The following is an 11450-nucleotide window of genomic DNA, read 5'->3' as shown; positions in this document are numbered from 1 at the left end:
GGCCTGGAACATGGTTAGGCCGAATGGTATCACCAGGTACTCAAAGTGTCCAAGGTACGTATTGAACGCCGTCTTTCACTCATCATCTTCACGGATCCTTACCAAGTGATAGGCGTTCAACAGGTCAAGCTTGCTGAAAATAGTGGCTCCCTGGAAGAGCTTGAAAGCAGAGGAGAGCAGAGGTAATGGATACTTGTTTTATTACTGTTATGATGTTTAATCCGTGATAGTCTATGCATGCTCTCATAGGTTTCTCACCTTCATCACTTCCTTCACGCTACCAGAAATGTCTTGGCTTGGCAGTGCTCCCACTGCAGCTCGGCCCATAATGAACTGAGGGTTCGTAGCCTGTCATCCACCTGAATACAGAAAGACATCATGGCACCTAGGGAAGAGGGCAACTCACACATGGTTAATTCATCCTTTAACTCGTCGTTTACATTTTTCAATAAGGCTGAGGGCTTCTTGACACCAACCAGTATTTTCAGCCAGAATCCAAAAGTCTATAGAGTAATCTGCCATAATTCTCACAGGAGCACTTCTGCAGGCGTAAGATAAGTGAACATTGGGTGAGGAATCCTGCACATTTGTCCAACAGGAGAACAGCTACGGTGTGGGTAAGTAACTTTCCATGGATGAAGGTGGAGTGAGAGGAAGAACGGGCCCCTTGGCTGAAGCAGAATCTTCCTGTGGAGGAGGGAAATAAGGTGGTAATGTGCTTACCAGCGGCGTCTCCTGCGTGACTGCCTAAGGGGGAATGGCAATTTCACCATGCAGATGTGTGAACATTTGCTCGTGGCGGGACAGCAGCACTTCCTGTGCTGCGAGAGCCTGATGGACCGGATCCTGGTCATGCTGGCTGGATCATTCTGTCATGGGACAGAACGGACTCAAGCACAGACCAGCTCTAAGAATAAAAGTCAACAGTTTATTTACACAAAAACAGCAGGTGAAGCTATATACAAAGTGCGAGGGTTCCAGGGACCCAGGGAACAAGGGCAACAGGCTCGTTCACACAAACCAATCCAACACACTCCACACTCTGATCCAATGTTCATTCCATGCTCCTGTTCAGTCGGTCACGCTCTCACTCCATTCACACTACACCACACTGTCAGACTCGGGAACAGGAGAGGAAACTGGGACAGTTCCAGGGAATGGAGGTTACTCAATGAACTTCTGAGGATTTAAAGGACTGTTTTTCACCTGCTCCACTTCTGCTACAACCATCACTACCGTAAGCTGCTCAGGCTTCAGTTTAGGCAGCCGCTCAGGCTTCTACTCAGTCACTCACTCAGGCTGTAGCGCAACCTGTAGCTCTGTCGTTAGCTCAGTATGCTGCTCAGCCATTATCGCAGCCTGCAGCTCAGTCATCCATTTTGTTATCTGTTTAGTCATGAGCGCCGTCATTTGCTCAGTATGCAGTTCAATTTCCCGCTCAGTCATTAACTCAGTTACCTGCCAAGTCATTAACTCAACTACCTATTCAGCCACCACCTTCACCTGCTCTTTCTATACAACCTGTAAAACTCAAATTAGAATGTATAAGCACAGTCTGCTCAACAAAAAGCAACTCAGAAACAGAGTATCTGGTTTTGTGTTCCTGGACCAGGGCCTTTAGGAAACAGTAAAGTTAAATAGTGTAAAGAAGGGAGCCCACCTGGCTTGCCGTGCAAGGCAGAGGTGTGGTTTCTGGCTCCGCTGCTGGGGAGGGGTGGTGCAGCGAGCTCAAGGGGCTGTGCCCGGCAGGCAGGGCAGCTGTGGGACATCTCCTAATCTAGGGTCTTCCATATTTCAGTGATGTCAGGACCAGAGAGGTGGGATAACTAGAGCGCGGTTGGTCTGGACCTCAGAAGATTAGGTCTCTCTTCCAAGTCTCTGTTAGTACACGAGTTAATAGTTGACCAACAAATCAATTTTCTCTGCCTTACAGAAACCTGGTTACAGCAGGATGATTATGTGCATGCCGAGGGCGCAGTGTGGCAGCATTTTCCCACACCAGCTCAATCAACCAAAGACCATGACAGAGTTTTAATTAATTTGAAAGCCTGATGCTTACCTTTGTCCAACCTAGCTGGAAAACTCAAAAAACAGTCTTTTTTGTTATCATCTATCATCCACACAGGCCTTACACAGAGTTTCTGTCTGATTTCTCAGAGTTGATCTGATTTAGTGGTCACCTCAGATAAGATAATTATTGTGGCTGATTTTAGCATCCATGTAGATGCTAAAAATGACAGCCTCAACACGGAATTTAATCTGTTATTAGAATCAATTGGCTTCTCTCAAATGTAAAAGAACCCACTCATCACTTTCATTGCGCTTTAGATCTTGTTTTAAAATATGGCATAGAAACTGAACATTTAACAGTATTTCCTGAAAACCCTCTCCTGTCTAATCATTTCCTAATAACATTTAAATTTACAAAAACTAATTACACAGGAATGAGGAATGGAATTAATCACAGTAGCTGTCTTCCTAAAAGTGCTGTAACTGAGTTTAAGAATGTAATTCACCGACTGTTATCATCTTCAATGTCCTTTATTAACACAGAGCCAGGCAGCTACCTGAACTCTGCTCCAAGAGAGGTCGATTATCTTGTTAATAATTTTACCTGCTCACTACGTATGACTCTAGATACTGTAATTCCTATGAAAAGAGAGCCTCTAATCAGAAGCACTTGACTCCCTTGTATAACTCTCAAAGGTGCACCTTACATCAGATAACTCATAAGTTTGCTGCTTTATAAGAAAGTCTTCCAGAAATCAGAATCAGAATCAGAAACAGAAAGGGGTTTATTGCCAAATGTTGAGCAGGTTTACAACATTAGGAAATTGCTGTGGTGCTTCAGTGCAAACATAGTGTCATAAATAGCACTTAAATAGTGTCATAAATAGCACTTAAATAGACATGAAAAAATAAAAGTAGGGATAAGAATTAAAAGTGCTACGTAGAAAGATATGTGCATGAGCTATACATGAGATATATACATGAGAATAAGAATTAAGAGTGCTACGTAGAAAGATATATACATGAGTGCAGGTGGTGATCAGTGCCAAACATGGAATGATGCAGTGACACAGCGTAGGGTCATGTGTTAGTGGTGGGAACAGTCATATGGTTATTGTTCATGTGTCCAACAGCAGAGGGGAAGAAACTGTTCTTATGGCGAGAGGTTCTGGTGCGAATGGACCGGAGCCTCCTGCCTGAGGGGAGCAGGTCAAACAGACTGTGTCCAGGGTGAGAAGGGTCAGCTGAGATCCGAGCTGCACGCCGCAATGTCCTGGAGGTGTACAGGTCCTGCAGAGATGGGAGTCTGCAGCCAATCACCTTCTCAGCAGAGCGCACAACACGCTGCAGTCTCTGTTTGTCCCTGATAGTGGCTCCAGCGTACCACACGGTGATGGAGGAGGTGAGGATGGACTCGATGATTGCAGTGTAGAACTGCATCATCGTCCGTGTTGGCAGGTTGAATTTCTTCAGCTGCCTCAGGAAGTACATCCTCTGCTGGGCTTTCTTGATGACGGAGGTGATGGTGGGCTCCCACTTCAGGTCCTGGGTGATGGTGATACCCAGGAAGCGGAATGAGTCCACAGAGGTGATGGGGGTGTCAGTCAGGATGATGGGGGGGAGTGGGGCTGTGTGCTTCCTGAAGTCCACAATAATCTCCACTGTCTTCTGGGCATTCAGCACCAGGTTGTTGTGGCTGCACCAGGACACCAGACGTTCTAGAACAAATCTAGAACAAATCTAGAACATCTTACTATTCATCACTGATTGAAGAAAATAAGAACACCCCTAGGTTTCTCTTCAGCACTGCAGCCAGGCTGACAAAAAGTCAGAGCGCTGTAATGACTTTGTGAATTTCTTCACAAATAAAATTTTAACCATTACAGAAAAAATGACTCATAATCATCTCAGAGAAGTAACATTATCTACAGCTACTTTCAGTACCGTTGATATTCATTTAGTCTTTTTCTCCAATTGATCTTTGAGTCAATTTTAGTAATTACTTCCTCCAAACCATCAATGTGTCTTTTTGACCCCATTGCTACAAGACTGCTCAAAGAAGTCCTGACATTAATCAATGCTTGAGTCTTAAATATGATCAACCTATCTCTAATAATCGGCTATGTACCACAGGCCTTCAAGCTTGCAGCATTTAAGCCGATGATCAAAAAGCCATCTCTTTGCCCATCAGACTTAGCTATTATGGACCAATTTACAACCTTGTTTTTATATCAATTCTTGAAAGAGTGGTTGTCAAACAGCTAACAGATCATCTGCAGAGGAATGACTAATTTGAAGAGTTTCAGTCAGGTTTCAGAGCTCATCACAGTACAGAAACATCTTTAGTGAAGGTTACAAATCATCGTCTTATGGCCTCTGACAGTGGACTCATCTCTGTGCTTACCCTGCTTGACCTCAGTGCAGTGTTCAATACTGTTAACCATAATATCTTATTATAGCGATTGAAATATGCTGTAAGTATTACAGGTACTGTGCTGCAGTGGTTTGTATCATATCTATCTAATAAGACTCCAATTTGTTCATGCAAATGGAGAGTCCTCTTCACACAGTAGGGTCAATTATGGAGTTCCACATGGTTCTGATTCCGTTTACATTACACGTTTCCCTTAGGCAGTATCATCAGAAACCATAGCTTACATTTTTACTGCTATGCTGATGACACTCAACTTTATCTATCCATGAAGTCAGATAACACACACCAATTAGTTAAACTGCAGGAATGTCTTAAAGACATATAGACGTGGATGACCTTTCTACTTCTAAATTCAGATCAGTCTGAGGTTACTGCACTCGGCCATGAAAACCTAGAAATATTGCATCTAACCAGATTATTACTCTGGATGGCATAACCTTGGCATCCAATAACACTATGAGGAACCTTGGAGTCATTTTTGACCAGCATATGTCCCTCAATGCAAATATTAAACAAATATGTAGGACTGCTTTCTTCCATTTACTCAATATCTCTAAAATTTGAAATATCCTGTCTGAAAAACTAGTTCATGCATTCATTACGTCTAGACTGGACTAATGTAATTCATTATTATCAGGTTGTCCTAAAACTCCCTGAAAAGCCTTCAGTTAATCCAAAATGCTGCAGCAAGAGTACTGACAAGGACTAGAAAGAGAGAGCATATTTCTCCTGTATTGGCTTCCCTTCATTGGCTCCCTGTTAAATTCAGAATTGAATTCACAATCCTGCTCTTCACATACAAGGTCTTGAATAATCAGGCCCTTATCTTGATGACCTTATAGTACCCTACCATCCCATTAGAGTACTTCGCTCTTCCACTGCAGGCTTACTTGTCGTTCCTAGAGTGTTTAAAAGTAGAATGGGATGCAGAGCCTTCAGTTTTCAGGCCCCTCTTCTATGGAACCAGCTTCCAGCTGAACGTATTTTAAAACACTATCCAGAATCACAAAGACATCTCACAAAGACATCTCTCATAGGGTATTTTATTTAGCTTCAAATTCAAATGTGAGCATTTTATTAGTTACCCTGAAAAACACTGAAAATATAAATGTTCATCTTTGATATTTTCCAATCATCCCTTTCTTAATATTCCTCTCAGGGTGCAGTAAAATAATGTAACATTTGGGAACAAATATACATAGTAACAATCCAAAACTGGATGCTAAGATAGCAAATATTTCCACTGCCACAGAAAATTTTGCAGGAGAACTGACATAAGCTGGGATGAAAGAAATCCATACAGCCCAGAAAATTAGCATGCTGAAGGAGATGAACTTTGCTTCGTTGAATGTGTCCGGTAGCTTTCGTCCAAAGAATGCCAGGAGAAGACAGACAAAGGCCAGTAGGCCAATGTAACCAAGGAGCAGATAGAACCCAGGAGGCCATGGCTCTTTACACTCCACAACAATCTAAAGATGTTAAACAAGTATAAAACAGGGATATTTTTATGAATATTTTTTATTTGTCTCTTACCACTATATATATAGATAATATGATACTATTATAATATATAAATAAAAATAAATATATATAGACAGATACATATATAGATCAATAACTCAAAAACCTAAACGCTGGATAATCTATCTATCTATCTATCTATCTATCTATCTATCTATCTATCTATCTATCGGGAGATACATATATATATAGATAAATATTGTCACGGTCCTGGGTCTGGTGATCCAGTGTTTATGTTTTTGAGTTAGGTTATACTTTCTGGATTATGTATTTCTCTTTGTATTGTAATTATAGTTCTCTCTGTTATGTGTTCTTCTCTTATTCTTGGTCTCATCGGTGTGTGTTTTCTCATCATTTCCTGTTTTACTTTCACAGTCTTTATCCTATGTTAATGTTTCTGGTTTTGCGCCTCCCTGGTCCCGTCTGTTAATTAGTGACAGCTGTGTTGTTTTGCTTGGGTCCAGCAATAAAGCTGTGTTTAAGTTCAAGTTATTGTCTCTTTGAGTCTGCATTTGGGTCTTTTCCTGCCTGCCTGGACACAGTACATGACAGATATAGATGTAGATATATAGATATTGATATAGATATGAAGATAAAGATAGGGACATTTTTTGATGGTTGATATGATATATCAGGTAAATACAGAAAATATTACTCACTTTTCCAGTTAAAGCTTGGTAGTTTGGGTTCCTGAATGGAAAGGGAGGTGCTCCCAACACCCAGCCAGAACAGAGACAAATCTGAGGGGAGGATAGGATGATAGAAGAATACCAGAAACACACAAACTGATCTTTAAATGACAGTGACTGTTCGTCCTACCTGAGGAGCTGTCGTACAGATGATCAGAATCCTCTGCTGAGATGTTCCAAACAGCTTCCAACCCCTGGAACCAGATATACTAGTCCGGAAAGCCAGGAGGACCACAATGGTCTTAACAAGTAAGCAAGAGAGACACAGAACAAAGCTGATCCCAAATGCTGCTTGGCGGAGCCTGCATGTCCACCAAGATGGCTGACCAATGAACACCAGAGAACACAGGAAACAGAGCTTGAGTGACAGGAGAAGCAAGAAACTTATTTCTGAGTTGTTGGCCTTGACAATGGGTGTGTTGCGGAAACTGTGAAAAATAATTGTGATGATGGATGTCAGGATGAATCCAAGCAGGGTGAGTGCTACCAGGATGATACCCATGGTGTCGTAGAAAGAGAGGAATTCTTCTTCCCCTGCAACACATTTCACCTTGTCTTTGTCTGACCAGAAGTACTCAGGACATTTTGTGCACTCAGTAGAACCTTTCGTAACACAAAACATAGATATATGTGTATAAACATTCAGTAACTTCTAATTGCATATCAGCATGTTTTGATGGTTCTGGTTTAAACTGTGCAACTTTAAATTCAATGACCTTCTTTATTACACTACATAATAATTGATTTAAAAAAAAAAACATAATAAACATATATAGACTACCAGTCTTGTTACTGATCTCTCCATCTGCACAGGGCAAACAGTCAAAGCAGCATTTGGGCTCTCCTTGGCGTGTGGCCTGCCTGTTGCCGGGAGGACATGGAGCACTACACTGAGATACAGGAACCTGAACAAGGAACAGAGAAAAGTAAAATAATGGGCATAAATATGTTGTATCTGAGAATCTGAGATAGTGTATCAAATTTACTTTAGTTTAAAACATCTTTATTTTAGGTGTCATATCAAATACGTGCAAGATAACTATGACCTACCTGTAACTGTCCTTTTGTCCATACAATACTGTTCTTTATTATCTGCAACTGCTCTCTCTGCGGTGCTGAACCATCATAGGTTCCAACTTTGATAAATCTAGCATAAAGTAGCATAAAATATTTGAAAAAGCAATTAGGTTAATGTTAAATGTTACTACAGTTTATTGTTCACAATTACTTCAACATGCAGTTCATTTCCACCTTTATGTATATATAGCTCACCTGATTTCATCCTTGCTGTCCTTCTGCCAGTTAATAATGTCATAAAGAGGGACTGGCTCTCCATTGGTGTCAAAATACACTTTCTCATCAAACTGGTTGTGGAAATTTACCATTTTCAGATGATGAAGAAACTACAGGAAAAGAAAATTAGAAAAACAAAACAAAGAATGTCAAAAAACTACACATGAATCCCATGAATGTTGAATTACATAAATGTTGATTTTAAATATCTTATAATATTTTCAATTACCTGACCATTTGAAAATGAGCTGTGTTTCTCACACAATCCCCCGCTAGGTCCTGCTGAATCGCAGTTCAAAAAAGTGTGCAGAGCATGGGCAACGGCATACACAGCTTTATACACATTGTAGGATATTCGAACCTGAGATACATCACTATAACTGCTGTCAGTGTTTCTCAAATCCTCTGACCCTGTGCATACAGGCTTTTCAAAAGCATATTCACCATCTTTATAAGCTGACATGTTAAATAAACTTTTTTGTCCCACATTAAATCCGACCATATAAAGAGAATTGTTTTGGAAACCTGGGTTGTAACGAAAACTATCATTATCATTAAAATCATCTGCTTCATAGTCTTTGGCTCTTTGGCTTTCAAACTCTAGCTTACAACCAAAATGTTCTTCCCAGAACATATTGAAAAATTCCATTCCTGGTTTGCGAGAGGGTCGGACATTCAAAAGAAACTCTTTCAAGCCTGGGATGCTGACTCCAGGGAAAGTGAAGCCCAGTGTTCCCTGTAGAATGTAGAGAAACTGGGGTGAGGCCAGTCGGCTCGAGGTCACCCAGGCTTCACTGGCTATCCATTGTATCCCTGTCACATTCCTTTGAGCTAGCTGGAAAATCATAGATAAAATAATGCAGCAATTTTCATGAAAACAATTATGAGCATAATAACACTATATATCACTACTTACTTCTAAGAACAGATTTAGTAGCTGCCCTTCTGTAGCAAACACCACCACAACCCGAGCAGTTGAACTCTCCAGCGTATCTGTCATTTCTTGTATTTCAGCCATTGTGGGCGATGTTGGGATGGTGAGATGAAATGCCACACATCCACCTTGCCTTCCAAACTGATTAGAGAATGCTTGGATGCCATAAAGGCTGTAGTCATCCTGAAATGTATATACAGAAAGCATTTATAAACCATGTTGCTGTCTAAAAATGTCTCATTGTAGCATTTAAAAAAGTTTTTATCTCACCGTAGTTCCTATTGTGCCCACCCAGAACCAGCCTAAAAATGTGACAAGCTTTACGAGACCTCTAACTTGAAAGAGATCACTTGGCACAGTTCTCAAGAATGATGGGTACAAATGCTTATCAGTAAGACAGGTACAGGTGGAAAAATAACTCACCTAGAGAGAAAGTGATTTCTTTCTGTATTATTGAGCTAAAACACAAATCAAATACACAACACTATTAAATAAAGTTGTACAGTATATTACCAGTGGTATGTTGAAAGGGCCAAGTGTGTGAGCGACAGCTCTTGTAGGGGAAGAGGATGCAAGACCAATCACAGCAGGCACCGGAGAATAATACAGACATGTGGAAGACTCTTTCGTCTTTATTTCTTCTCTTGTATTTTCATTTAGGTAATATCCAGTGTTTTTAACACTATTTGAAATTTCATTTCTATTTTTCAATGAGGTCATTATTTCTTTTGTAGTTAGTTTTACAGTCTTTAACCCTTCCCCGTTGATACCATTGTATTCAGTATCTTCTGATTTTTCAACTTTACTGTCGACAGTTTTAGAGTGTCTGAATAACGAAAAAAGAGCCTGCAGGCCGGTGGGGATATGGTCACAGCAGTCCATGATATGGTAGCCTAGTTTAACACCTGGTAACAGACTTGAATTATGGTTAATTTCTTCCACTGCAAACACCATAGTCATCATCCAGCGAAAGGCTCTTTGATAAAAGCTGTAGATAAGAAAAACTCCATAACGTATTTATTCATTTAATAAAATAATATCATTTAAACAGTCTTATAGAAACATGGCAATATGGTCAAAGCTTATGCTTTTTTTGACTTTGTGTTACAAGAAAGAAGAAAAAAAAACACTATACTACACTCACCTGCTGCATGATGTAATTTGAGGTTTACTGTTGTAGCTGTGCTGTGGCTCAGTGACAACATAATGCAGAGGGAAAAACCCTCCAATCACAACATCCCCATCAGAGTGCAAGGCTGGGAGCTCACTGCCTCCCAGTTTTACACACTGAGATAAACTAGAATCAACACTTCTCGTTCCTCTGATCTTTAAACCATGCATTGGCTCTGTCATCGTAGCTTCTTCTTTTTCCACAACACCTCCCTCCACACTTAGTGACTTAGAAGTGTTAACATCAACGAAGACAATACAAATCGTATTAAAGAAGACATTAAAAAACACCCAAAGAAAATAACCAACAAGAGTTGAATGCATTATCCACAGTAAACTCATAAAAACTTTGTGCTTAAACCAGTGGTCCTCTAGCATAGTGTATGACACCACAGTGAAGTGTTTTAATATATCTGGTGCTTGTGTCATTTTATTGTTTCTTATGAGTCATCATTAGATCACCCAATCACAGCAAAGTGCAACAGGAGAGAGGATAACACTGCTTGAACAAATCATTAATTTCTTAAGTTGAACCACTGCTTTAAATTCAAGTTTGTTAAGCTGTTTTCCTAGAGTCACACACTTTTCATTACAAAACACAGAAAAGAATAATATTTTTTTCATTTCCTCTGATATATTATTATTCTCCTTTGTCTGGTGCTAAAAACCACCACAATCTCTCCTTATTGCATCTCCGGCAGATGCAGTCCAGCATTCCCACATTATAACTGTTCATCATATGTAGCTATCTCCAGTGTTTGGTCACTCTGCTTCCAGCACACTTATGTTTCTTGTTAGTCAGAAGCTACAATCACCTTACCTTTCCTGTGAATGTAGAGGGGACACTCTAGGGTAATTAAGTAAAACCAGATAACTACAGAATGCCCTGGGTCTGTTGAATTTGCTTTGCAGTACAGACCTCTGCTCACAAAATTTGAAATCCTTAATTATTTTATATTTTTCAGAAAATCCATGCGATGTTGTAGTGAAATATGAATTATTTATGCCTCAATACTAGCCATGCATGTTTTTTTTCTGCATTTACACAGTGTTGGAGAGTAACGGAATACATACCAGCGTTATGTATTTAAAATACAAAATATGAGTAATTGTATTCCGTTACAGTTACCGTTTAAAAAGATGATATTCAGAATACAATTACTTTGTTGAAATAAATGGATTACACTGCAGTCTTTTTCTGTTTCATATGTTGGGCTATGCCCTCTCTATTTTTGGTAATTCCACGCCACTAGAAACCCAAATAAAACACGCATTAAGAGGCTCTAATGCCTGTGTGTCAATCGCAGTCTCAGGCCATGTCACCCCTACTTGCGACCCGCATAATAAAGCGAATATTTTTTTTTTTAAATCATTGTTTGAAAAGTTTTTTAATATGAAG

At 40.1% G+C, this 11450-nt stretch overlaps 1 protein-coding gene across 1 annotated transcript; it reads right to left on the bottom strand.

Annotated features, from left to right (window-relative positions):
- Positions 1-5556: 5556 nt before the first annotated feature.
- LOC102310461 (extracellular calcium-sensing receptor) lies at positions 5557-9867 on the bottom strand. Its single transcript, XM_042217360.1, has 13 exons — positions 9717-9867; positions 9395-9563; positions 9152-9304; positions 8864-9064; positions 8547-8683; positions 8447-8489; positions 8177-8371; positions 7927-8057; positions 7705-7801; positions 7436-7559; positions 6785-7257; positions 6625-6705; positions 5557-5913 (listed from the first exon to the last, which is right to left on the bottom strand). Exons 1-13 carry the CDS (start codon positions 9842-9844, stop codon positions 5557-5559), a joined length of 2289 nt encoding a protein of 762 aa, XP_042073294.1. The 5' UTR covers positions 9845-9867.
- Positions 9868-11450: the final 1583 nt, after the last annotated feature.

Source organism: Haplochromis burtoni, unplaced genomic scaffold, assembly GCF_018398535.1.
Source record: "Haplochromis burtoni strain Fernald_Lab_line unplaced genomic scaffold, NCSU_Asbu1 Contig_1858, whole genome shotgun sequence".
Lineage (NCBI taxonomy): Eukaryota > Metazoa > Chordata > Actinopteri > Cichliformes > Cichlidae > Haplochromis > Haplochromis burtoni.
Note: the sequence above shows the minus strand (reverse complement) of the source record. Positions and strands in the feature narration are given on the sequence as shown.